Source organism: Dermochelys coriacea, chromosome 20 (assembly GCF_009764565.3).
Source record: "Dermochelys coriacea isolate rDerCor1 chromosome 20, rDerCor1.pri.v4, whole genome shotgun sequence".
Classification (NCBI taxonomy): Eukaryota; Metazoa; Chordata; order Testudines; family Dermochelyidae; genus Dermochelys; species Dermochelys coriacea.
The window spans coordinates 18,242,865-18,270,743 of record NC_050087.2 but is presented as its reverse complement, the minus strand read 5'-3'; the positions used below and the strand labels follow the sequence as shown (position 1 = coordinate 18,270,743).

Here is a 27,879-nt window from a genome sequence, read left to right as displayed (position 1 = left end):
AAGGCTGGGGGAGGGAAAGCCACCGGGAAGGGGCGGGTGATGGATGGAATTTCAGGGCAGACGTTTGGGGACCCCGCGCTGCCTCTGTCCCCATGGAAGTTTGGCCTCTGTAGGGTCTGAACCGCCCAGGAGTATAGAACAGCAATAACTCCTTGCCTCCGCCTGCAGCTTTCCACCTGGAGGATCCCAAAGCACAGGGCAGGCCAAGTCCTGCAGATCCGGAGTAACGCACGGACACCAGCAGAATCGCTGCAGATTTGCATCGGTGCAGCAGAGGTGAATTTGGTGCATGAAGGTGCCACAAGTCCTCCTGTTCTTGTTGCGAGTACAGACTAACACGGCTGCTGCTCTGAAACCTGTCATAGCAGATTCCCAAAGGCTTAGCCGCACCCCCAGACGGGGTCAAACTTTCTGAAACTCTGTTGCCATTTAGCTGCCTATATAAGCAGCCAAATTTTCAGCCTCGGCAGCCTCGGTCCAACTCTAATGACCAAGCCAGTGAGCTCTTCTGAGCAGCCATCTTGTCATGTGCCTAACTGGGCACTGTGCAGTCTGAAAAGTCTGCGCCAAACAGAAATGCAGCCAGCTCTGGTGTGGACTGCAGCCGCTGTTCAGCTCCAGCCCAACAGGAAGGGAAGACAAGCCCTGAAATGACAGGAGGGGAGTTTAGCTATTTAACAGAACCAGGTTAAGAGCTCGTTATGGGGGGCGGGGTTTGTGATCACCATGGGCGGGAGCTTGGTTTAAAGCATGATCCTGAGCCCCGGTTTTTAGGTGCAGCGTTTTGGAGAACCCCCTGGGGAACGTGGGCTTGTTCCGTCTGTGTGGGAATGACTCTGATGAGCTCAGCCTGGAAAAAGGAAGTGAAACCCCTTGGTGCTAAGGCCCGGGCCAGGCATCCACAGGCAAGGCTCTGACACTTCTCCATAAATGGAAGAAATGCCTGGCAAATGCACATGTCCAAAGATCTGCGGCGTGTCCCTGCCCTGCCCGGGCCCCCCTCTTCTGTGCAGTGTGGGGCAGCTCGACTAGGACCCAGGAGTGGGATGGGCACTTGGGGGAGGAGTGGGACTTTCAAATGAGGGGGAAGGGCCCCTGAGACTGGCCCGGGCGGGGGGGCTGGCACATAGGCGTGCGCCTGCCTTGCTCCCAGCCCCTGGTGTAGGCGGGTTGGGCTGGCAGCACGCGGTGCTGGGGAGCGGGTGGATCAGGCTCTGCGCTGGGACTCTGGAGGCCTGGGTTTGATTCCCAACTCTGCCACAGACACCCTGTGTAACCTTGGGCAAACCACTGCAACCCGCCAGGCTAAGCTTCCCACCTGTGACTGGGGATAATGATCCTTCCCTTGTATCGGAGCGTGAGCTCTTAGGCAGGGGCTGTCTCTGGCTGGGCAGTGCCCGGCCTGCTGGGGCCCCGATCTGGGTTGGGCTCTGGGCAGCGCCTGGCCTGCTGGCGCCCTGATCTCGGTCAGGTACCTTAATACAAACAATGAGCGAATGTATTCCACAATGTTTCCTTTCTTTAAAGGCTCTGCTATCTCCAGTAAGGCTCAGCGTCCCAGAGGTGGAACAGGCTGCCTGTGTACCCCACAGCACCACTTCCTTGCCCCCGGGGTGTCCAGCGGGACAGTGTCATGTGCACTCAGAGTCACGCAGCCCGGCCCTTTGGCCTCCCAGCATTGCAAAGGAAAACAGCATGCAGACAGCCCCATTTCTGACTGCAGAGCTCTTTTAAGCCAGCGATAGCTGTCAAGCCCTGGTAAGGACCCCCCATGCATGCGCACCATTCTGACAGGACAGCAGAACCAGAGACAGGAATGGGAGCCAGGTGTCCTGAGCCCCGGCACAGTGCTCTGTCCACTAGGCAACACGGACTTGCTTGTTGTATTACCCTGTTTTCCAGATGGAGTGACTCAGGGACGTGCCCAAGGTCACATGGGGAGTCAGTGGTGGAGCTGCAAATTGAAACCAGCTCCCCCAAGTCCCAGCCCAGCACCCTGACCACAAGGCCAAATGGTTCCCCGCATTTGGCTGCAGAGAGTTTTGCTATATTTATATGCTATAAATACTCGCTTGTCCCTTGCTCAACCCCTAAACCACAAGGATGAAACGAAATGCTGCAGAGCGCCACTGACACAACTGTCACAGCGCGCACTCACCCTGCAGCCAAGCTCAGGCAGCTGGTAGCGGATGTAGCAGCCACGGGAATGCAAACAGGCTGGGTAAAGGTGACCCACAGGGGCGGGGGGGAGTTAGATGCGTGGCTGGTGTTTTACACACGCATGCGCGGCAGGGTTATATTTTATTTTTGTTCATGCAGCATCCAGAATGGTCCCTAGTTCTGACCGGGCCTCTGACTGCTGTCATAAGAAAAAAACAACAGCAACCACAGCATCTTGTCCTCCGTAGTGTCTGTCCATCCGTCCGTCCATCTGTCTCTCTATATTATTATAATAATTATTATTTATTTGTATTACTATCAATCCAACCACCCCATCTATCTATCTATCTATCTATCTATCCCCAGACACCCCATCAATCATCTATCTATCTATCTATCTATCTATCTATCTATCTATCTATCCCCATGCACCCCATCTATCTATCTGTCTATCTATCTATCCCCATCGACGCCCCTCTATCTATCTATCTACACCCCATCTCTTTCTCTCTTTCTCTATCTCAGCCATGATCACCCCAGCTGTGCAGGCAGATAATTTGCAAAAGCAGCTGTTGATTTTGGGTGCCCAGCCAGACACTTTGAAGGGTTCCCAGCCAGTGCTGAGCACTGGGCCTCTCAGCCAGACCCCTTTACGCCATCTAAAGCTGGGCTCCCTAGATCGTGAGGAGGCTCCGGGCCCCTGCTGTGGGGTTTGACCCCCTCTGGAGTGAGAGCAGGGGTCATCCGACTGTCCAGGGGTGAGGAGAGTTGTGTCAGCATCTAGACCAGTATCTGTGATGGGGGGAGGGGAAGTGGCGCATATAGACCTATGAAAAGTGAGGGAGGGGGAGAGAATCAAGGTCTGGTGGGGGTACCCCCTAATTCCATAGCAAATGAGGCCCCTGGTGCAGCGTGTGTGTGGGGTTTGGGGGGCATGACTGAACTGGGAATCCTGGCAGTATGGGACGGGTAAGCCACTATATTGTCCCTGTTTCTACATAATCAATTGTCAGGGCTCTGTTCCAACCAAACCAGCCGCCCTGGAGGGCACCAGGTCTGGGGGGCTGGGCGGTGGTGGGGGTTGTGTGCCTTTCCCTGGGAAATCACGCCTTGGAAAGCGTTAGAAAACCAAAAGTCCCTCAGACAACGCAAGGCTGGAAATCCCCTCCGCCAGCACAGCTGAGAAGGGCTGGGGTTTCCGGGAACTGCACTGAACTCTTGTTTAAACATATAAAGCAGCTCTCAGGAAGCTCATTCAGCACCTGCCCTCCCCACAGGACCAGCCCAGCTGCTCCTCAGGGAAAGATCCATCCCCGGAGCCCCCAGGAAGGGTTTGCCTGCAGTACCATGGCTCAATCTGTCCCTGTCCTACTCTGGTCCTGGTGTGCGCTGACAGCTCTGGCAGGTAAGTGGCCCGACTGATCTCGTCTCCTGCAGCCCCCTGGCCTGGCGGGCGCTGCCTGCTGCACGCTGGCACCACAGGGTTTGGCTGGGTGGATCATGGAGCAGAAGGGGGGGGGTGTGACAGAGAGAGAGACTCCCCAGTGTTATACACTGGGTGTGTGCACGCGTCTCCCAAAGTGATACTTGTGCCGAGAAGCAAAGTGTGGCCCCCGTGTTCTAGCCACACAGTGTGTGTGTGAGTCCCCAGTGCGTATACAGTGTATGTGTGTGTGTGGGGGGGGTGTCTATGTCCCTAGTGCATATACTATGTGTGTGTGTGTAAAAGTTTCCAGACCCAGAAGTCAGATTCTACTCTTGTGCACCCTGCTGTGACTATGCCCCCTCCCCTTACTCCGGAGTGACTCCGGATCGATGCTGGCAAGCTGAGATTGGAATCTGCCCGTGCGTGAGGCTGATGAAGGGGGCCTGACTCCCAAGTGCGAGGGGAGCGCTGCCCCCATTGGATCTAGGAGTGTTTCATGCTCGCTTTGCACTGGGGTCAAACGCATGGCGAGCCAGGCTGGGAGGTGGGGGAGGGGAAATCAGCCCCTAAATCTTTGCGGGGAATCTAGGGGCCAGATTCTGCATGGACCTGGCAGGCTGGATGGCCGCTGCAGGGAGAGAAACTGCTTTTTCTTTTCCTGGCACATCTGCTGCTAGCCATTGTTCAGCTGACTGGGGGGCCTGGACTGGAGCAGGACTCAGAGGGTTGGAATGCGACACAAATTGTTTAGGATTGTTAATTATGATGCCAAAACTCCAGTCCCTCTTGGAGCAAAACTCCCACTGGAACGAACAGCATGTTTTTGCTAGATGAAGGACACAAAGTTCGGCCTGTTGAATATTAAACCCAGCCCCTGTACAGGGCCAAGTTCTGCAGGGGGGTTACAACAGGGACACGCTTGGCCCATTCTGTTTATTCTGTGTCCTTGCCAATTTCATATGATGGGCTTGGTGCTCGGCGGGTGTAAGTCAGCGTCGCACCACTGAAGCTGAGGGAGCTGGGTTGATTCCCACTGGCTGAGGATCTGACCCGGAATTCTTTGTGGCGGGGGCTGGGGCTGGGGCTGGGGGAGCCGGTGAAAGGGGAGACCAGGCTCCTGCCCCGGGGTAAGTGGTTGCTAGTGCAAGCGAGGGCAGAGTCCGCCATGGACGCTCTTTGGAATTCCTGTGCCCAGTGGGCGCGGCTGAGGGAACGAGGCCAGGAATCCCCCACTCCCGTGACCTGGGAAAGCAAACAACTCAGGCCCAGGGCTTGGCAGATTGGTGCAAAGTCGCAGGCCTCACTCTAACCCCACTGCAGCCGAGGGGCAGAGTGCAGAGGTGAGGGGGCGCCTGGGGGGTGTCCGCATTCAGCCAGGTTCCCAGTAATCTCGAGAGCGGCGAAGGGCTGCTGGCAAGCGCTGGGAAGGAGGGTGGGGATATTCTCCTGGGTCCCCTGCACAACGCTCGCCAGCCGAGCTCCTCCTGCCCGGGGAAAGGCATGGGCAGGAGCAGGGCTCATTAGCACCACGTGGTTCTCTGGAAAGGGCTGCAAAGCCCAAGTGCTTCCCCATCGCTCCGGCCCTCGACTGCGCCTCAGGCAGGGAGCTAACCGAACCCGGGACTTTCCAAAGCGAAGGTGACACTGGGGCCTTCGCTCACCCAGCACCTGGCCAAGAGCAGTGGCTAGGTACGGCCCCCCCTCGGGCCGCAGCGCAGACCCCCAGCCATGTCCAGCCAAACCACCCTGTGCCTCGGCAAGGATCAAGCTCCGCCAGGGAAAAGGGGCTGAGCTCACCCACTTGTGCTGTGTGTCTTGCACGCTGCTTTGCCGTGTGCGTGCCCCAGAGGTGCAGCATGACCGATCCGTTTGCCGTTTCAGGGGCCATGCAGGGCTCGTTCGAGGTGAGTGTTTCACCAGAAGCTCCCTTGGTGGCGTACGGGGGGTCCGTCTGGATAAACTGCAGCACCACGTGCCAGGATACTGGTGCCAGGGGCAACCTGGAGACCTCGCTCACCAAAACCGATAGTAAAATGGACCTGGATGGGTGGCCTTTCGCCTCAAAATATCACGGAGTGGGTGTCGGCCCCTCAGTGCTACTTCAGCTGCAATGGACATGTGAAGGTGGCGTCTGCAAACATCTCCACTTACCGTAAGTGCCGCTGGCTCCCAGCTGCAGGGGGTCTGGGGCGGCTTTTGTGCCACTGAGACTTTCTGGGTGCAGTGTAGTGCTAGAGAAAGGGAAAACCCGTTGGCAGAAAATAAGGTACAAAGCCGTGATCTGGCCCTAGGGCAGGGGACTGGCTGTCTCGGGGGGCAGAGAATGGGACATGGGCCTTTCCCCTCTTGGGACACTGGCTCCAATCCATTAAGCCAGGCAGCACCAGCGTGTAGTTACCCTCTGGCAGCCGTTGGGCGGAATGAGTTGGTGGGTCTTAGTCCGGCTCCTTTCAGGGCAGGAATCTACATCCCAGCCCCCTGCCCCACTTAGAGCTCCTGCTGGCCGGTCAGCGAGACTGGGCTTGGCTCTTGCCGCCAGCAGGGTTCCCTCTGGGTCAGGGCCCTGCTTGTGGGGGAGCTGCCTTGCGGCTTAGCCGGCCTGGGGTGCAGGAATGCACCTTCCAGGATCTTCCCCCAGGCGATGGCTTTCAGCAGCACCCGGGTCTACAGGATCCAATTAACCAACCTTCGGGTCCTTCCCCCTCTGGCTCCAGGGGCACCGGAGCGGGTGGTGCTGGAGCGGCTCCCAGAGATGGAGCTGGGCCGGGCCTATAACCTGACGTGCCGGGTTCTGAACGTGGTGCCCGTCAGGCACCTCACCGTGATCCTCCGCCAGGGGGGACGGACCCTGCACACAGAGACTTTCCAGAACCACACCAGAACCGGACCTGACAATGTCACGGTGACTAAGGAGATCACCCCTCAGCGACTGGACCACGGGCAGGAGGTCACCTGCCACGCAGCCCTGGACCTGACACCGCACGAGCCGCACTTCGAAAACAGCTCCTCTGCGGTGGAGCTCAAGGTTTATGGTGAGTTCCCGCATGCACCGTGTGCCGTACACACCACTCCGTGCACCAGAGACAGTACTGTTCTGTGCACCAGAGACACCACTCCGTGCACTGGAGACACCGCTCTATCCTCCGTGCACCGGAGACACGCTTTGTGTGCCAGATACACCGCTCCAGGTGCTGGCAGTGCAGGGGACACATGGGCTTTGTCTGACTGCCCAGCTCCATGCACCCCCTGCCGACATTCACACCTCCACAAAGGGGCATCAAATGCTCCCTAGCCAGGATGGAGTCTGTGCTGTCCTGGCCCCGTTGATGCCGGTCCCAGGTTGGGGGCTGAGATCTGTTCTCCCAGGTGGCCGAGATTTCTGGGGCTACCCCTTTGGGAGCTCCCCTAACGCCGACTGATGCAGCTCCTGCTCTTTACACAACTAGAGCGTGAGGTCCCACTCACCCTGCTTGCGAGTTCCACCCAGCCCCGTCAGGCCCAGCTTACACAGCACCCTGCCGCTGGGGCTGGCTTCTGACACACCAAACACAGTGAGCCCCCGTGGAGGGTATCACAGCTATTTAAAGGGATGCCACCCATCTCCCATGCCCTACATCGAGGGGGACGTGTAGTCACATTGCCAAAGCGCTGGGAGTGGTGGCTAAGGGCTGAGAGTACTGTCTGAGCCCAGGGTGGGCACCCCACCCACCCATCAGAGGGAGGGTCCCTAGGGGGTGGGTTGGTCTCACCCCCCCGCAGCACGGAGTTCCCCACAACACCCAGTCGCTCGTGCGGCGTCAGGCTCCTGCTTCCCCTTGGGGTGATGGTTTCTTCCCCTTTTTCAACCTTCCCCTCCCGTGCCTCGTCCCCTTCGGGGCCTGGCCTGGCCGGAGCAGAGGAGGCAGAGCATGCTCAGGGCTGCTACGGGGCTTTGGTGACAGCAGGGTGTGGAACGGGCCGGAAGTTCAGAGATGGGTCCATTAGATGGGCGGGGTACAGGGATGGAAGAGGAAGTGTGTGTGCACAGGTTTGGGGCTGGATAGGAAGATAGAGGGGTGCAGTCTGGGCAGGGAATGGACAGACAGCTGGAGGGGGACAGTGAGGGGATAGGGAAGACGAGATGCGGCTAGAGGACTAGGCGGGGGGACAGCACAGGGCTAGATAAATAGGTTGGGTAGTAGAGCCGAAGCAACCTGCATCTCAGCTCCTGTTCTTCGCTGCGTCTCTGGATTTCTTCGCTGGGTCCCAAGTGGCTCCTTTGCTGATGTTTCCCTGATGCCCCGCAATGGTTTTTCTTCGCCCGCTGCAAGCTCTTCCAGAGAAGCCCCAGCTCCAAACCTCCCACTATATAGAGGTGAGCACCAAGGCGACCGCCCTCTGTGAAGTGACCAAGGTCTTCCCTGCCGCTGGAGAGGCCCGGTTTACCATGTCCTTTGGGGGGACAGAGCCTGAACTTCACCGTCACCACATCAGGCGACACAGCCACAGCCCCCGGGCGAGGTTTCAGTCCTTGTCCACAGGCGAGCACCAGCTGACCTGCACCGTGTCCGTGGGCCCATGTCCAGATCCCACAGGGCAGAGCATTCTCGTTTACAGTGAGTGTCTGGGGGTCTCCCGGCCACGCCCAGAGCGGGGCCTGCCCAGATTTCGGGGGCTCGGCGGGCGATGTCTGCACTGTGGGCCAGGCCGGCTCAGAGGCCGGGCAGATCTCTGTGGGTTCACCTCCCATGGAGGCTGGTTTAGTTCACGTCAGTTCCTCCCCCTAGACTTTCCACGTGAGTTTTCAGGTTGAAACTCGCCCCAAGCCCAGAGCGAAACTCAGCCCCCTGGCCCGATTTCCGACGGGCCCCCCCCGCCCCAGATCCCCTCCCTGCTCCCGCCCCCAGTCCTAGCCTGGCCTAGGAGTCGTCCCCCGACAGACCCTCAGAGGGGCTCTGACCTGGCTCCCCTTCCACACGGATGCTCCACTGAGCCGGGGAGGCTCTCATCAAACCATTCAGGTCATCGCGTCCAAGCAGCTGCGTAGTGCAGGCCAGGGAATTCCTCCCAGCGACTCCAGAGAGTCAGAGCTGCGCTGGGCTGGAAGGGAGTGGGCAAGGCCACCGAGCCCTCCCCCCCCGCCCCTTCCCCCACCATGTGGAGACTGGGGTCAGTCTGCCCCTGGCCTGGCCTGCCCTGCTAGGGAGAGGCAGGTTCGTACCCTGACGCACGGCATGAGGAGCAGGCGTTTCCAGAGAACGGAGCCCTCACCGGCCAGAGCTGGAGGGGAGAGGTGGAGGGAGCCATGGGGATTTAGGTACCAGTCCATGTGTGGAGCAACCTTCAGGAGGATTTGGGCCCAGTCCTCAAAGGTACTTAGGTGCCTAACTCCCATGGGATCTGGGCCTAACTCCGTTCGGGATCTGGGTATTAACTTGAATGGGCCAGGTGTGTCCAGTGCCCCAGCTGGCTTCGACCCTCTCACCCGTCCGATCTCGAGGGAAGCGTCCTGCCGGGGGCGCCAGCGGGCAGCCCCTCGGAGGGGGGATCAGCAGCCAAGGCCAAACTGCAGCTCTGTCCTGGTCCCTTGCAGGTCTCCCTGAGCCCATCCTAGAGGTAACTGAGTCCCAGACCGTCGTTAACAGCAACGTGACCGTTATATGCCATTCCCCGAAAGCCCATCCCCTGGATGTCATGCTCCAGCTCAGAGACGCCAAGCGAGTCCTGGTCCCCAGCACCCACGTCCCGCACCCAGTGCACTTCTCACTGACGGCTGGCGAGGAAGACGACGGGAGGGAGTTCACGTGTGAAGCAAGGCCTGTCTCAGACATCCCCGTCGTGAAACACACGTCTGCTAGGCTCACTGTCCTCTGTGAGTACAGGGGCTGTCTTAGGTGCTGCTCCAGCCCCTTCACCACGGCCCACGCTCTGCGCTCACCCCCCTGCAGTCAGGAAGCAATGCCCCCTTTTCATAGATGGCAGCTGAGCCCCACAGAGCCTCAGCGCCTCAGCCAAGGACTCAAACCCAGGGCTCCTGGCCCATCCTCCCACTCCGCCCCTACAAGCTTTTCTTCAGAGACACTCGGCTGCTCTCTTTGTGCCTGCGACCTGGGGCAGCCATTTGTATGCGGCCAGAGAAATGCTCTGGGTTCAGTCAGTTCTTAGCATTAGGGTATAAGGGCCCCGTCGCGCTGGGTGCTACCCAGACCCCAGCCAAGACTAGGGCCCCGTCGCACCAGGCACCGCCCAGACCCCGACCGAGACCAGGGCCCATTGTGCCAGGTGCTGCACAGACACAGTCCCTGCCTCAGGGAACGTTCCAGGCTAATGAGACAAGCCAGCCGCAGGAAGAATCCCTAGCCCCATTTTACAGATGGGGAACCTGAGGCCTTCTTGTGACTACTGGGCTTTGGCCCAGGCCCAGGGTCACACCGGACGGCCATGGCAGAGCTCAGACCCCTGAGCTCCCAAATCCAGGCTGTTGCCTTTCACGCGGGGCCCCTGTGCTGCCCCAGAGCAAGGCCTGCTGGAGCCAGGCAGAGCAGTGGGGAGAGCCCAGCGAGGAGGCTCCTGTGGCAGGGGAGAGACACCATCCTTGGCAGCAGCCCTGGGGGCAGTCAGGAGATGGGACTACACGGCACTGGGCAGCGTAACCAACTGCCCCCTCTCACTTCCAGACGGGCCCAGGATGAATGACTCCAGCTGCCCCAGGAAGTGGACCTGGAAGGAGGGGACAGAGCAAACCTTCTCCTGCCTAGCATGGGGGAACCCAGCACCAGCCGTGGTGTGCAGGAAGGACGGGGTATCCGTCAGCATCGGGGTGCAGCAGCAGGTCAGGAGAGAGGACGCCGGGACCTACCACTGTGAAGCATCCAACTTGCACGGCTCTGCCAGCCGGGATGTGACCATCCACGTGGAGTGTAAGTGGCCTTTGGTGGATCCTCCAGCAGGCGACCTGGAGGTGGGCTTGCAAAAGCCCCAAAGGGATTTAGGAACACAAGTGAATGGGTCTCTTAGGTAAAATCCCATTGGCTTTCCATGGGATTTAGGAGCCCAAATGCCCCCCAAAGCCATGGGGGCTCAGTATGGGTGTCACGGAGTCCCCGGGTGATGCTCTGGAACTTCTCCCTATGAAGCCAGGCAGGACTCTGGGGGAGTCTCCTTTCTGGGAGCAGCCTGTCTGCAGGACACACAGCTCCCCCGGCTTCCCCCTTCCTGGGTCTGACCTCGGAGCATCCAGCATCCTCTGCCCCTCCAGGCGCTTCCCACAGCGAGTCTGCCCAGGCGGGGTCTGGGCGGGGCCAGAGGGTCCTGCCCCCCCAACTCCGCAGTCAGACGGGACTCTCAGCCAGCCAGTAAAACAGAAGGTTTATTAGACGACAGGAACATGGTCTAAGACAGAGCTTGTAGGTACAGCGAACAGGACCCCTCAGCTGGGTCCATTTTGGGGGGCAGTGAGCCAGACAACCACGTCTGCACTTCACTCCATGTCCCCAGCCAGCCCCCAACTCACTCCACCTCCAGCCCCTCCTCCTCTGGATTTTGTCCCTTTCCCGGGCCAGGAGGGCACCTGATTCCTTTGTTCTCCAACCCTTTAGCTCTCACCTTGTAGGGGGGAAGGGCCCAGGCCATCAGTGGCCAGGAAACAGGGTGTCGGCCATTCTCTGTGTCCAGACCTCTGCACACACCTGCCCTCCAGGGCTCTGCCATGATCATACACCCTTATCCCACCCCCTAGATACTTAAGAACTGCCTAGGGGAAACTGAGGCACCTCTACTATTCAGAGGAAACATTAAGAACAGTCCCGCTTCGTCACAATGGGGTTCCGGGCTGCCATTCTCCAGCCTGGCATCCTGCTGGAGGTCAGACTGGCAGGCCCAGTGATCCCATCTGGCAGTTCCATCCGTGTGTCTTGTGCTCTGCAGGCTCGGCCAGGGCACAGCCCCCCACCCCCAGGCTCAGGGGGTGCGTCCTAGCATCACTCCCACCCCGAAGCAAGTGGGGATGGGCCCAGCATCCCGCAGCCTGGCAGTTTTCAGGTTCATCTCTGTCCCAACTCGTCCTCCTACTAATTATGTGTAATATGATGGAACACTGACCGAGACCAGGGCCCCGTCATGTCGGACGCTGCCCAGACCCTAATTGAGATCAGGGCCCCATCGCACCAGGCGCTGCCCAGACCCCGCCCGAGATCAGGGCCCCGTCGTGCCGGGCGCTGCCCAGACCCCGCCCGAGATCAGGGCCCCGTCGCGCCGGGTGCTGCCCAGACCCCAACCGAGATCTGGGCCCCGTCGCGCCGGGTGCTGCCCAGACCCCAACCGAGATCTGGGCCCCGTCGCGCCGGGTGCTGCCCAGACCCCAACCGAGATCTGGGCCCCATTGTGCCGGGCGCTGCCCAGACCCCGACCGAGATCAGGGCCCCCTTGTGCCAGGCTCTGGCCAGACCCCGACCAAGATCAGGGCCCTGTCGTGCCAGGCGCTGCCCAGACCCCAACTGAGATCAGGGCCCCCTTGTGCCAGGCGCTGCCCAGACCCCGACCAAGATCAGGGCCCCGTCCCGCCGTGCGCTGCCCAGACCCCGACCAAGATCAAGGCCCCATCATGCCGGGCGCTGCCCAGACCCCGACCGAGATCAGGGCCCCCTTGTGCCAGGCTCTGGCCAGACCCCGATCAAGATCAGGGCCCTGTCGTGCCAGGCGCTGCCCAGACCCCAACTGAGATCAGGGCCCCCTTGTGCCAGGCGCTGCCCAGACCCCGACCAAGATCAGGGCCCCGTCACGCTGGGCGCTGCCCAGACCCCGACCAAGATCAAAGCCCCATCATGCCGGGCACTGCCCAGACCCCGACCGAGATCAGGGCCCCATCGCGCCGGGCGCTGCCCAGACCCCAACCGAGATCAGGGCCCCCTTGTGCCAGGTGCTGCCCAGACACAGCGTGAGAGACAATCCCTGCCCCAGAGAGCTCACCATGTAAATAGACAAAGAGTGGAAGGGGAAACCGAGGCACTGAGTGCATGAGTGACTTGCCCAAGGCCAGTGGCTGAGGGGAGTAGAACCCAGGTGTCCTGAGTCCCACCCCACTGCCTGCTGCCCTACCCACTAGGCTGAACCAGCTCTTTAGTCCTCCTCAGCCTTGCTCCTTCTTTAACAGATCTCAACGTCGTGCTGTTGGTACTAGTGCTGCTAGCCGTGACTGCTGCTGTGACTGGACTAGGCGTGGGACCTGCCTGTACTACCGCTCCACGAAAATCCGCAAGTACCGGCTCAAGCAGGAGCAGGCCAAGCTGGGCAAGCTGGCCGAGCAGATGAGCCTGAATGGGGCCACACAGAACACACTGTGAACGGGAGGACAGCGTCTAGGCCGGGACTGCAGGACCCAGAGCCCTGGGCTCCTCACAGCTGCTTTACTCCTTCGCCCAAGGGGAGGCCCCCATTAGCCCTTGGGGTGCTGGGCAATGCCAAGGGACTGGGGTGCATGGCCTCTGCTCTGGCAGCACGGGGCCCTCCCTTGCACACACCCGCTGCTCTCGGAGAGCAATGATCAGAGGGAGGGAGGCGTCCGGAGCAGGACAGACACCCCCAGGATGTCCTGGCCTGGAATCTCCCATGTCCTTGGCTGGAGGGACGTCTGGCTGGAGCTGAGATCTGCCCCGCTGGGGAAGCAGGTGGCTGGAAGACCCCGGTCCCAGCGGGAAACGCCTGTAACAATGAAGTCGGAACAGTTGTGCGGGGCGGGGAACAGCGTTAACAGCCGCCTCTAACCACTTCTCCCAGCAATGGGGAAGGCGCCTCCGAGCCGCACACAAGCTCTGCCCCAGCTGTGGAGGCAACCACCCAGGTCATGATGCGGAGGGACCCATGGGATCACTGTGCAAACGGTTCGACACTAACGAGACAGGCTTTGGGATCGCCGGGTCTGTGCAACTGAGACGGGCCATGGGGTCCGTTACTCGGATCAGCTGAATCGCAAGACCCTCTGTCCTCGCGTATCCCTGGCAATGGAGTGGACTCAGGGACACCAGGTCTCCCTCTCCTGTGGGGGCTGAGCTGGGCACGGCATGGCAGGGACCCCAGTACAGGGGCAGGGAGGTCAATGACGTTAATAACTGTGGAAGCGAAAGCCCCAGTCAGTGTGAAGAGAGCGTAAGGGAAAGACTCTGGCAGGGGGAGAAGGGACCTGTTTGTATGTTCCAGGCAACCTCTGGTAAATTCCCCTGCGGGACTTTTCCCACCACACGGCTTGTTTGCTGTTGTCAAGGGGCTGGGGAGCAGCTGGCCCCGGAGCCGGCAGAGTTAAAGGGCCAGTGGCATTTGCAGAGTGTCTCGGGGCCGGGATTGCCAACAGAGCCCGGCGCGTTTGGGCGGCACGAAGGAGCTCTCGGGCCAACCCGGCTGTTCTCGGGGTACCTCGCTGGGGGCTGGCTCTGGGGACTCGAGCCCGGAGAGTGGGTGTTGAGCCCCTGGGACAGTCCAGCCTTTCAGCATGTCACCCCTGAGCTGAGCCCAGCAGGTCAGGCCCCGGGCAGAGAACAGAAGCGACCAGCTGTAGCTCATGAAAGCATATGCTCAAATAAATTTGTTAGTCTCTAAGGTGCCACAAGCACTCCTTTTCTTTTTTATGAATACAGATTAACAGGGCTGCTACTCTGAAATCAGCCTTGGAGGCTCTGCCATGCAGGGAATTGATCAGGGGCCCTGTGCTGGGGTGATCCGAGGACTGGGGGGTCCAGGCCCCATGCTGCTGAGGAAGGTGGAAAAGCCCCCAGGGTTCCCGCCACACTGACCTGGGGGAAAATTCCCGCTCTAGCCCCACTCTGACAGCTTTGAACTGTGAGTCAGACTCACCCGCCCAGCAGCTGGATGAAGGAGCAGCTCAGAGCACTGGCCCAGCCCCGCCGGCGCCCCGCCAGGTAAAGCCCATTTTGCACTGGGGTCAGTAACAGCACAAGGTGCAAGGCAGAGACCCAGCCCAGTGACGCCCTGGAGCAGGCCCCGGGCACCTGGCAGCTGCCGCACTACAAATGAGAAGCAGCACAGAGGCCTGGGGTGACAGGAGCTTTGCTGACTGGGGAGATTGCCCACATGGATTGAGCCAGGAGCTAAAATCACAGAGAACCGAGTGCGGGCCGGCTAACGAGAACGAGGCTGTAAAGCACCAACGGGGCTGGTCCTGCTAGTGCAAATAAAAGGTGTAAATATTGTCAGTGTGACCCGCCAGTATCCCCGATACTGTCACGGCTAACCTGGTGGCTGAACTTTGTGACTTTGTCCTGACCCATAACTATTTCACATTTGGTGACAATGTATACCTTCAAATCAGCGGCACTGCGATGGGTACCCGCATGGCCCCACAGTATGCCAACATTTTTATGGCTGACTTAGAACAACGCTTCCTCAGCTCTCGTCCCCTAATGCCCCTACTCTACTTGCGCTACATTGATGACATCTTCATCATCTGGACCCATGGAAAAGAAGCTCTTGAGGAATTCCACCATGATTTCAACAATTTCCATCCCACCATCAACCTCAGCCTGGACCAGTCCACACAAGAGATCCACTTCCTGGACACTACGGTGCTAATAAGCGATGGTCACATAAACACTACCCTATATCGGAAACCTACTGACCGCTATTCCTACCTACATGCCTCTAGCTTTCATCCAGATCATACCACACGATCCATTGTCTACAGCCAAGCTCTACAATATAACCGCATTTGCTCCAACCCCTCAGATAGAGACAAACACCTACAAGATCTCTATCATGCATTCCTACAACTACAATACCCACCTGCTGAAGTGAAGAAACAGATTGACAGAGCCAGAGAGTACCCAGAAGTCACCTACTCCAGGACAGGCCCAACAAAGAAAACAACAGAACGCCACCAGCCATCACCTTCAGCCCCCAACTAAAACCTCTCCAACGCATCATCAAGGATCTACAACCTATCCTGAAGGACGAGCCATCGCTCTCTCAGATCTTGGGAGACAGGCCGGTCCTTGCTTACAGACAGCCCCCCAATCTGAAGCAAATACTCACCAGCAACCACACACCACACAACAGAACCACTAACCCAGGAACCTATCCTTGCAACAAAGCCCGTTGCCAACTCTGTCCACATATCTATTCAGGGGATACCATCATAGGGCCTAATCACATCAGCCACACTATCAGAGGCTCGTTCACCTGCGCATCTACCAATGTGATATATGCCATCATGTGCCAGCAATGCCCCTCTGCCATGTACATTGGCCAAACTGGACAGTCTCTACGTAAAAGAATGAATGGACATAAATCAGACGTCAGGAATTATAACATTCAAAAACCAGTTGGAGAACACTTCAATCTCTCCGGTCACTCGATCACAGACCTAAGAGTGGCTATACTTCAACAAAAAAGCTTCAAAAACAGACTCCAACGAGAGACTGCTGAATTGGAATTAATTTGCAAACTGGATACAATTAACTTAGGCTTGAACAGAGACTGGGAATGGATGAGTCATTACACAAAGTAAAACTATTTCCCCATGGTATTTCTCCCTCCCACCCCACCCCCCACTGTTCCTCTGATATTCTTGTTAACTGCTGGAATTAGCCTACCTTGCTTGTCACCATGAAAGGTTTTCCTCCTTTCCCCCCCCTGCTGCTGGTGATGGCTTATCTTAAGTGATCACTCTCCTTACAGTGTGTATGATAAACCCATTGTTTCATGTTCTCTGTGTGTGTGTATATAAATCTCTCCTCTGTTTTTTCCACCAAATGCATCCGATGAAGTGAGCTGTAGCTCACGAAAGCTTATGCTCTAATAAATTTGTTAGTCTCTAAGGTGCCACCGGTACTCCTTTTCTTTTTGCGAATACAGACTAACACGGCTGCTACTCTGAAACCAGTGCAGTTACTGGGGCAGGTGGCCGGAGCTGATCAGAACAGTACTCCTGGCAACCGTGCAAGAGTGATCCTTAATTGTTCACATTACACAGAGCCCTCAGCCAAGACCAGGGCCCCGTCGTGCCAGGCGGTGCCCAGACCCCGACCGACACCAGGACCCCGTCACGCCGGGCGCTGCCCAGACCCCACCCATGATCAGGGCCTCGTCGTGCCGGGCGCTGCCCAGACCCTGGCTGATATTGAGGCTCTATCATGCCCAGTTCCTCACTGACTCCAACCAGGACCAGGGTCATATTGTGCTGGGCGCTGCAGAGACACACAGTGCGGGACAGTCCCTGCTTCACAGGACTCACAAGCTAACTGAGGAAGGGGCAGGAGGGGAAACTGAGGCACGGAGAGGCCCAAGGTCACGGGCAGAGCCCGGCATAGACCCCTCCTCTCCTGGCTCAGTCGGCTTTGCACCACCACACCACAAAGTCCGCACCAGCAGCCCCCCCCAGTGATGTCATGGGGAGCTGCACCCCCGTGCCTGAGAGATTGCAAAACTTAATAGCCCCCTTGTTTCAGAGCAGCCGCCATGTGAGTCTGTATCCACAGAAAGAACAGGAGTACTTGTGGCACCTTAGAGACTAACAAATTTATTTGAGCATAAGCTTTCGTGAGCTACAGCTCACTTCATCGGTTGCCCCTTGTGCTGATGCCCTGTCCGGAGCCCATTAGACAGAACGCACGGTGCCCATAGCTCACGGTACTGCTGCCCACAGCCCCACTCCATCCCTCCCGCGTTACCCGCGCTGCCCCTTCCTCCGGGGGGGGGGGGTTTGGCACCTGCCCTGGGAGTCTGGCGAGACCCCAGCATGACTAGTGCAGAAAGCAGTCGCTGCCCAGCAGGGGACAGGAGGGCTCACAACAGGCAGAGGGCTGCATCTGGCTACTGCAGCAGGAGTGGATTCACACCAGTGTGTTTCACTCCCTTCCTTGCACCATTGGGCAGCATCACCATGCTGCTTGCAAATAGCAGCCACATCCCAGCTCAGAGGTAGATGCATCTCAGTGGTGTGTGAAGTCACTCCACCCAGGAAGGGTTGTCTAGCAGAGTGACCTAGTGGTTAGAGCACTAGCCTGGGCCTCAGGACAGGTTCAGTTCCTGTCTCTGCCATAGCTTCCTGGGTGGTCTGGGCCAAGTCTCTGTGTGCTTCAGTCTCCGCATGGGCAGTAGCAGGATAACAGCCCTGCCCTGGCTCCCAGGGGTGCTCTGCAGAGAGGGAGGGGGAGCTGCCTGGATCCCAGGGCAATGGGGGCCAGAGCAGGGCGGGAGCTCCGAGCCCAAACTGAGCATCCAGGGGCATTGCCATGAAGGTGCTAAAAGTCAAGGCATTCAGTGGCTCGGGTGAGATCCAGAGCCACACGGAGCGTTTGCCGGCACACTCTCTCCCAGGCTAGCAGGGAGAGGGTCCCAGCACATGTGTGTGCACACACACATGCACACACAGACATGTGCACACACATGTGCAGCCATTGTGGGGGCGGAAGCAGCAGCTGGGGAAGAAATGAAAGTGAAAGGCGTGTTGCCTGCCTGCTCCACCAGCCGGAGCCCTGGGGGTGGACGAGCCAGGAAAGTGGGGGGGGTCTGGGCCATGAGACACCACTTGCCAGCACAGCCAGCCCTGAGCCTAGCAGAGCTAGGACATGCCTAGGACATCCGAGCCCTGGGGGGGGGGGGCAAAGGGGAGGGGAATGGGCTCTGGGCAGGGACAATTAGGAGCCAGGCCCCCCAGGGGGGAGCAGAAGGTTTAACCCCCACAGCTGAGCAGTTAAACCAGCCATCATCGCACCAGGAAAACATCGGGCGAGGGGTTTGCAGGAAAGCATGTGGCGCGCTGAGCGTGGGCGCCTGGCGCCCGTGCAGCCAAGCCGTGGGGATGGGTTTATGCCCTGGCGTGTACAGAAAACTGGGCTCAGACCCAGCCGCTCCCCCTCGCAGCCGGGTGCTGAGCAGTTACGTGGGGAGAGGCCCCTCCCGAGCCAGGCAGCCAGCGGCCGGGAGAAGGCAAGGCTGGCCCATTAGAGCCACTGGCTGACACCAAACGGCCCCAGCTGGCCCAGGCAGAGGGAGGGTGTGACGGGTTGGATCCCCCTTCTGGGATGTCACCTCACGTACTGGGGTTTCACTGAGCCCCTCCTGCTCCACCAGCCTTGGTTCCCTCTCCCTGCTTTGTGAACGAGGCTCTCTGGCCCCTTGCAGCACACACACAGGTAGGGCCATACCCTGCTGCAGACATAGACCGAAGTCCGCTCTGGGTGAGAGGATTCCCCCAGCACTCACGTTGTCAAGGCTGAATCCCCACTCTGTCACACTGAGTGCAGGAAGTGGCGCCCGCAAGGTTACAGCTTCTCTCCGACCTTGGCTTTGTAAGTGCTGCCACCAACCAAATGCAAAAAAAAAATCCCTTTGACCCCAGGAAGGAGCACTTGGGAATTCCTCCCTGTGGGGTACCCTCAAGCCCTTTCACCCCTGCCCCTCCGGTGAAGAGCTGAGAAAGAAAACAAAGGAAATCAGCTGTGGCTACCAACTAATCAAACAACATGCACAAACCTCGCAGGACACCAGAACCCCCAGTCCTGTTCTTAAAAAAAGTTAAATTTTATTAAAAACAAAAAGAAAGAAAATCCATCTGGAACTTAAGCTTTTGCTAGATTTTAAAGAGCAATTCCAAAAATCAAGCACCCAAACTAGCTCTCTTGGGGGTTCAGCTTAAAGGTTACAAGCAAACAAAAGCATCTGGGGTTAGCACAGAGAAGTCCACAAGCCAAAATAAGAAATAAACCTTATAGCGTCTAACTAAGCATTCCCTGTCCCAATTATTTCTTTTAGGTATGGAAAATACTTTTTCATACCTGGTTCAAACCTTACACAGCTTATAAGCTTCTGCTTATAGCATCGCTGCTCCGTGTCCCTGCAGCCCAGAGAACAACAGACAAAGGGAAGTTTTTTTCCCAATTTAAAAAGTTCTACCTTTCCATTGGCTGTTTTGGTCAGGGGCTCACTCCCTTTTCTTTTACCTGGGGGCTTGTTAACCCTTGACTGCTAAATCAAGCAGAGAACAGACTAAGCGGGATTTTCCAGCTAACTGGCTGGCTAGTATCCATAAGGGAGCTCACCCACCCTTCATTTATCACACACATGCACACCCCTTTTGGGAGACAAACCCAAAATAATACTGTCTTGTGCTGTATAGAAAAATTGGCACAACGCAAGTGTAACACCCACAGACCCCAGCCGTCAGGGTTGAACCTGGGACCTCTGGCGCTTAGTGCATGAGCTTCTACTGCATGAGCTAAAAGCCAGGTGCCTGTTAAGGAAATTCATAATCTTTCTCTCTAAGTGGTCTCGGTGCCACTAGCTGGGCCAGAACCCCACCCCCAGGAGGTGTGTGGGTTACACCATCTCATGAAAATCCATCCTCTTCCTCAATGTGACGAGAGATGTGCATGCCTTCTTGCCCCGCCAGATAGAAATTACATCAACTGGGTTTAACAATAAACAAAACAAATGTATTAACTACAAGAGGCAGATTTTAAGTGGTTCAAGGGATAGCAAACAGAACAAAGCAAATCACCAAGCAAGTGAAACAAAACACGCAAACTGAGCTTAACACACTCAATAGGTAGGGTACAAATTAGCAAATTCTCACCCTGAGTGATAAACAGGCTGGCAGAGTCTTAAGGCACAAGCTGCCTTGGCTTTCCCAGGTTTTCATACACAGGCTAAAGATCTTAGCCTGGGGCCAGCACTTCTCACAGTTCAGTCCTTGTTCCTCAGGTGTTTTCCCCAGGTGTGTTGTTGTCAGGAGAGTGAGGCCCTCACATGTTGTCATTGTCCCTCTTTTATATCTTCCCCCTACTTGCTTGAAAGCTCTTTTGCCATGATCTGGGTTAAACAGTCCCCCCTGTCTAGAGCTGTCTAGGAGAGGTTTCTATTGCACACAGTTCCTGGGTTAACCCTTGTGCTTGGTGCATTTCCTCACTCAGCCACCAGCATCCTTTGGCCTCATCCAATGTAGCACATTGGAAATACAGAGACATGGTCAATATTCCCAGCTCCACCTACAAAAATGCTCCATGCACACCCTGTGGATAAACACAGTCAGTAAATCGTAACCTTTCCCATGACATCTTACCAGACCCATCTTGCATAAAGTATCTCTTAGTTATGCCTTATTCATATCATAACCATATTTTGATGAAGAATACGGGGTGTAATGTCACAGACGGTTACAACTCTGCAGAGCCAGGAGCCAGCGTGCTCTGAGAACCAGCCTTTTACAAAGCCAATTGGAGCAAAGGCTGGTGGCCGAGAACCTGGGGGCCCAGCTGGCCATGAAGGCCGGAGCCCCCCACAGCAGGGGGCAGGCTGGGAGCTGCTCCAAGGCCATGGGTAACTTGTCTTAGAAATGCATCCGATGAAGTGAGCTGTAGCTCACGAAAGCTTATGCTCTAATAAATTTGTTAGTCTCTAAGGTGCCACAAGGCCTCCTTTTTTTTGTCTTAGAAAAGGGCTTTTATCCGCGCTAGAGGGGTACAGCTTGCAGGGTGGCGGGAGGGTTAGTCTCTGTCACTGGCCTGTATGGCTCCACCTTGCTGGTTCGGCTCTGGCTCTGGCTCAGCTAGTAACTGAGTTGGTTCTACCCTGGGCAGGGCTCTGGGGCACACATTGGGGGAGCTGGGGGGAGCTGGTAACAGGGGGCTGGTTTCACGCATTGGGGGGGATGATCCAGAGGGGTGACAGTCTGAGTGTCTGGTCAGTCAGAACTCGGGGGGGGGAAATGGAGTTGGGGAGACTCGATCTGGGGAGCTTCATGCTGTCGCATGGCCGCATAGTGCCAACCACTGGTGTGTTCCCCCTGCCCCCAGGCGTTTGCCCTGGCTGGGGCCTCAGCGCAACCGGTTGGTGGAAGCCCCCAGGGCACTCCCAAGGGCACTGCCCCATGATGTCTGCTGCAGCCAGAGGTGCCAGTGCTGCGTGGGCAGACGTCCCGGTGCGGGCTTTCACCGAGCCGGTGGCAGGGCAGCTGGGGCGGCTGCAAGGGATGGTGAGGTAGCACCACACCCAGGGCAGTCAGCTGACTGAGGGCTCCCTGAGATGTCCCTTATCTCACCCAGCAGACAGCTACACACACGCTTCCCCCGCGGTGGCTGCACCCTCATTCCTCCATTCCAGCCAGCACCACCATCGCTGGGGGTAAGGCTCCTGGGTTCTCTCCCCGGCTCTGGGAGTGGAGTGGGGTCTAGTGGTTAGAGCTGGGGGGTGGCGGCTGGGCTGATCTCTAACTAAGGGGATCAGGAGGGAACTGTCCCCACAGGGTTCCCATCACTTCCTCCTGCGGTCGGTCTCGCAGCTGGGGCTCGAGCAGCTGAGGCTGGGCTCTGTTGCAGACCAGACACTGGGCTAGATGGGCCCTGGGCTGAGCTGCCCTGGCAGTGCCTGTGCACCATCTCCGTATTGCCAGTTACAGCGACTCAGTCCCCACTGCACCTCCCCTCCTCAGAGCCCAGGGCCTAGGCGGGTGCCCCGGCAAGACTCCCCTTGACTTCAGTGGGCTTGGACCAAGCCCCACGGTGCCAATGGAAAACCCAAACCCAGCTCCCCCAGCTCCTGCTCTCTCTGTCCCTCTCTCCTCAGCTATGAGATCCCAGTGGCTCCAGCATCCCTCTCCCGGGGGCTCCCTGACGTGGCTGCTGTTTCTCCTGGTGCTGCCAGGTAAGTGCCCCCCACCTGCACCCCCCAGCTCAAGTTGTGTGTCCCCAGGGAAATGCTAGTGGGACCGGGCTGGGCTGGGAGCTCCCCATGGACAGAGCTGGTGACATTGATTTGTTTTACTCATTGTAAATGAAGGTGCCTTCTTATAGAATCACTAGGAGAGGAGTGGGGACTAGTGGATAGAACAGACAGAGGGGCTAGGAGCCAGGACTCCTGGGTTCTCTCCCTGGCTCTGGGAAGGGAGTGCCGTTTGATGTTCTGCTTTCTCGGTTCCACTGGCTGTATCCCCCTGAGGTGTAGCCACAGTGTGACAGACCCGCTTACCATTTCAGGGGCCGCACAGGGCTCGTTCGAGGTGAGTGTTTCGCCGGCAGCTCCTGTGGTGGAGTACGGAGGGTCCATCTGGATAAATTGCAGCACCACATGCCAGGATCCTGGTGCCAGAGGCAGCCTGGAGACCTCGCTCACCAAAACCGATAGTAAAAGTGGACCCGGGTGGGTGGCCTTTCGCCTCAAAAATATCACGGAGTGGGTGTCGGCCCCTCAGTGCCAGTTCACCTGCGGTGGACATGTGAAGGTGGCGTCTGCAAACATCTCCACTTACCGTAAGTGCCGCTGGCTCCCAGCTGCAGTGGGTCTGGGGCGGTTTTTGTGCCACTGAGACTCTCTGGGTGCAGTGTTGTGCTAGAGAAAGGGAAAACCCGTTGGCAGAAAATAAGGTACAAAGCTGTGATCTGGCCCTAGGGCAGGGGACTGGCTGTCTCGGGGGGCAGAGAATGGGACATGGGCCTTTCCCCTCTGGGGACACTGGCTCCGATTAATTAAGCCAGGCAGCACCAACGTGTAGTTACCCTCTGGCAGCCGTTGGGCAGAATGAGTTGGTGGGTCTTAGTCCGGCTCCTTTCAGGGCAGGAATCCACATCCCAGCCCCCTGCCCCACTTAGAGCTCCGGCTGGCCGGTCAGCGAGGCTGGGCTTGGTTTTCACCTTGTCAATATCCAGGAGTGGGCATCGGCCCCTCTATGCTACTTCACTTGCAAAGGGCAGCCGTGAATGTGTCAGTTTTTCGTAAGTGACTCACAGAACGAGGCTGCTGGCTGGGATCTGGGGGCAGCTTTCACGGGGTGCATCCCCTGCTCTGTAGGGAGTCCTGGGGTCTCTTATGGGAGAGGCCACCCTCTGACCCCCAGCGGTAGGTGAATCGCCCCTGCCAGGCCCTCCCCAGCTTGGGTCCAATGTGGCGACTGGTGCCCAGGGAAAGGTGCCGGTGACACAGGGCTCCAGCCACCTCCGAAAGAGGCAGGCGATGCCCGGAGGGGTGTGGTGGGAGTGGTCAGTCCCCCCCGGGGGCGTGGGCGGGAGGTTCTGCAAAGGCCTAGGGAACAAGCGGACCCAGGGACAAGCAGCGTTTGGCAGACGGATTTCGGCTGCCTCTTCCCTCGCAGCAGGGCAGGCACTGGCTGCACCCTCCGGGCCTGGGCTGCACCTCGTCATGCGACGGTCCCAGCTGCATGTGTCCGGGCGGTGCCGCTGTAGCGCCGTCAAAGGGGGCCCAGCGGATGGCAGCCCCGCAGGGGAGCTGGGCAGCTCCTGTCTGAAGGAGGGAGATAAGAGCTGCCTGAAGGGGAGAGCCCGGGGACAGTTTGAAATGCAGCCCAGCCAGAAGCAGCTACCGAAATAGGGAGGAGCCACAGCCCTAAGCCAGGGGGCGAGGGGGCTGGGAGCTGGGCTCTTGTCCCCCTGGGGACAGGGCAGGGACGGTCCCCGTGTTGGATTCCTGCCCTCAGGCTGCCCGTGACTCCATGTCTGTTGTTCCAGGGGCGCCGGAGCGGGTGGTGCTGGAGCAGCTCCCAGAGTTGGAACTGGGCCAGGCCTATAACTTATCGTGCCGGGTTCTGAGTGTGGCGCCCATCAGGCACCTCACCGTGACCCTCTGCCAGGGGGGACGGACCCTGCACACGGAGACCTTCCAGAGCCACACCAGAACCGGACCCGATGATGTCACGGTGACCCAGGAGATCACCCCTCGGCGATGGGACCACGGGCAGCAGGCCACCTGCCACGCAGCCCTGGACCTGAGACCATGTGGGCCACTCTTGCAAAGCAGCTCCTCCGCGGTGGAGCTCCAGGAGGCTGGTGAGTTCAAGCTCACGCCGGGCCAGGGGGACCAACCCGGTGCTGGCAGCTCAAGTCGCACATTTAACGGGATGTGGGTCAATTGCTCCTCTCCCCCCAACCTCATAACACTGAACTGAGGGAGGGAGCCAGGCAGGGAATCCCGTTCTAAAGCCAGGGACAGGCTGGTCTCATCTGGCACAGCCCCGGGTGGCCCCCGGGAGAAGGCTACGTAACCCATACTAGTGCCCTGCAGCAGTGTCCCCATCCAGTGGGTGCAGCACATACAGAAGTTTACAGGTCTGCTGCAGCTGGTTGCACAAAGCCAGGTGTTGTCACAGGAAATGTGGGAAAAATTCAGGGTTAGTTTGGTTTTATTTTCATCAAAATGTACATTTAAAAACAACGCAAATGGAAAAAGTTCCATCTCCAAGCGCGGGTTTTGGTTGAATGTGCCCGAGGCCCAGCCGCCTCTCTGCACTGTCTAACACTTGGCTTGTGGAAACACCAAACAGCCCCCCTTGTGCCGGGAGAAACCCCCTGCATGAAAGGAGGAAGGGTCAGGTTTTTAAAAGCATTTGGGCACCTAAAGATCCAGACAGGTGCCTAGTGGGATTTTGAAAATTGCCAGAACAGGTAGGCTCCTAACTCCCATTGGTTCTCTGGGAAGGTTGGGCATTGTGCACCTACTAGGTGCCTATCTGCATCTGTAGTTATGGAAATATCTTTACAATCCAGCCCTAAATCCATTGGATTGAGGCAGGCTGTTTGCTCAGAGTTGGATTGGCTGCTAGATGGGGACAAGCTCCACGTTGCCTTCACATGGCCCAGGATCTTCCCTAGCAGTCCAGTGGAAGTGAGACTCCTCCTGAATTCCTGGGGTGGGACCCCGGATGGTCTCGGCCCCGACTCGAGGGCCACAGTGAAAACACCGAGACCATATTTTAATTTTGTTTCTTTTACCAACATCGTTTACCGACCCCACTGGGGAAATTCAGGGGTGTTTTGTGGAGAGGGAATTTAACCCTTTTCTGTCTCCTTTTCCAGAGAGTCCCACGGCTAAAATCATCGCAATTGCTGCTATCGCCACCGTACTGGCCATGCTGCTGGGAATTCTGGCCTGGGGCCTGGCTTGGCGGGGCAGGACCCGGAGAAAGGCAGAGCCGGCACCCGGGGAAGCAGCGCCAAGCCGGACGGATTTCGAGATGGCCCAGGCCAGCGCAGAAGATGCCCCAGCCGAGGGAAGCAGCTTGAATTCTGCTGAGGACGCTTCCCCATAGAGCAGATGGCAGAGCTCAGCCAGGCAGTGGGCACTGTGTGGTGCCAAGCGACGTCGCTCACATGGGAGATGCACAGAGACTATGGGACGGGGGTCCATGTGCTGCGCAGGGCAGGTCGCGGTGCTTCTAATTAATGTTGCCAGGTGCTCTCCGGTTTCCCATGTGCCTACCTTTGCCAGACTTCAACCTTTCAGGCTGAAATGTCTCGGGCCGGGTCTGCTCCAGGCTGGGCTTTGTGTTGAAAGTCTCTGTAGAAATGTTTGAGAGGGAGACTAGGCAGAAATACATTGCTTGGGCTGTGCTAAAAAACCTTCTTGCAGCTATTCAATGGAGACGCGCTTGCCCTCGGGACGGACCTTGTGCTGTGGCTGTGAAAAACTACTCACGTCTGGCCTGGTTTGGAGCTGCTGCGCACACGCTCAGCAGGGTGCTGGGGGCTCATGCGGCTCCTGTCACAGCCCCAGAGGGCAGACCATGGGCGTTGGGGATCTAACGCCTGGTGAGGAGCTGCAGTGGCTCTGGGCAGTGGTATTGATTCAGGTGAATTTCCCATGACAGGGGAGTGGCTCCAGCTGGTTGAGCACGGGCGGCTGCTCTGGCAGAGGATGGCACCTGGCATGGCGCGTGGTGAGGAATGTCCTAGGGCACCGAGTCAGCATGTCACCCGCTCACCCGTTGTGGGGGAGAAAGGCTGGCGGACGCCTGGAACGGGCACTGGGGAGAGCTGGCATCACGGCGGCCCTGGAGCACCTGCCCTTCTGCCGGGACAGCTATGAGTAGAGGGCAGCATCCACCGGGGGACACTGGAGGGAACTCGGCTCGTTCCATGCCAGGGCCATAGCCAAGGCTCACATGGGGGCAGCATGGCCTAGTGGGTGCGGCGCTGGGCTGGGACTCGAGAGCCACGTCTTAGTCCTGGCTTGGCCCAGGCCTGCTGGGGGACCTCAGGCAAGACACGTCCCTGCCCACCCGTGAGCTGTTTAGCCTGGGAGCTCTTTGCGGCAGGGGCTGTCTCGTCTCACTCTGTGTCTGTAGAGGACCCTGGCACAGAGCAGGGCTGGCAGCGTATGCTCCCGTGTCAGGTGCTTTCCCGTGCCCCTTGGCTGTCTTCCCAGCTGATCCATTCAGTGAACTTCTTCCCTTGCCCCTCACTGTCCATAAGTCTGGGAAGAAACAGCCCAGCGCAGGCAGTTAAAGCAGAGCCCAGCCCTTCCCGTGGCTGATTAGAGGCTCAGGGCTGAAGCCAACTGCTCAGAGAGGGGGCACATTGTGGCTGAGCCTCTGGGGGGGGACGAGCGATGCAGCCATGTTGTCTGCAAACAACAAGAAGATGGAAACTCCAGGAACCTTCGCCGGGCTTGCCTGAGGGACAGCGCTCCTGGTCTCAGCCAGATGGGGTCTGGGGACCAAGGCACACGCCCAGTGGTGCCATGGACACTTCCCAGCTTAGGCTGCTCAGGGCCCGACTCCCAAGGGCCCAGCGCTGCGGCTGGCCAGAAACAAGAATTCCATTTCACGAAAACTGTCACAGTTTCCAAATTGTGCTTCCGACTGCACTGGCACGGCAAGGAGCCTGCACAAAAGCTGCATGAACCAACACGAGAGAGAATCAGACAGAGAATTGTGTAGGGGGTGGACAGACAGATAGAGGGGTGCATAGGGGGATAGGCAGACAGACAGGTGTGTAAGAGGAAGGACGGATAGACAGGTGTGTAGGTAGATGGATGGACAGTTGTGCAGAGGGACACACAGAGGGGGGCATAGGGGGATGGACAGACAGTCCAGTGCATAGGGGGATGGGTGGACAGAGGGGAGTATAGGGGGACAGACAGACAGGTGCATGGGGGACGGAGGGACAGAGTGGGGCATAGGGGGATGGATAGACAGAGAGTTCTTTGAGGGGGTCAATAAACATGTGGACAAGGGGGATCCAGTGGACATAGTGTACTTAGATTTCCAGAAAGCCTTTGACAAGGTCCCTCGCCAAAGGCTCTTAGGTAAATTAAGTTGTCATGGGATAAGAGAGAAGATCCTGTCATGATTTGAAAACTGGTTAAAAGACAGGGAACAAAGGGTAGAAATAAATGTTAAATTTTCAGAATGGAGAGGGGTTACTAGTGGTGTTCCCCCAAGCATCAGTCCGAGGACCAATCCTATTCAACCTATTCATAAATGATCTGGAGAAAGGCGTAAACAGTGAGGTGGCAAAGTTTGCAGATGATACTAAACTGCTCAAGATAGTTAAGACCAAAGCAGACTGTGAAGAACTTCA

The 27,879-nt window shown here is 57.9% G+C and overlaps 1 protein-coding gene across 1 annotated transcript in view; it reads left to right on the top strand.

Annotated features, from left to right (window-relative positions):
• The first annotated feature begins 5,610 nt into the window (after nt 1–5,610).
• The window catches only part of LOC119845838 (intercellular adhesion molecule 5-like), a 46,783-nt gene continuing 24,514 nt past the window's right edge, over nt 5,611–27,879 (top strand). Inside the window, exons 1-6 of the mRNA XM_043506975.1 lie at nt 5,611–5,738; nt 6,301–6,618; nt 7,897–8,181; nt 9,159–9,437; nt 10,243–10,485; nt 22,546–22,818. Coding sequence (XP_043362910.1) covers nt 5,630–5,738; nt 6,301–6,618; nt 7,897–8,181; nt 9,159–9,437; nt 10,243–10,485; nt 22,546–22,818 — 1,507 coding nt within the window. The 5' untranslated portion in view covers nt 5,611–5,629. The remainder of the gene's footprint in view (nt 5,739–6,300; nt 6,619–7,896; nt 8,182–9,158; nt 9,438–10,242; nt 10,486–22,545; nt 22,819–27,879) is intronic.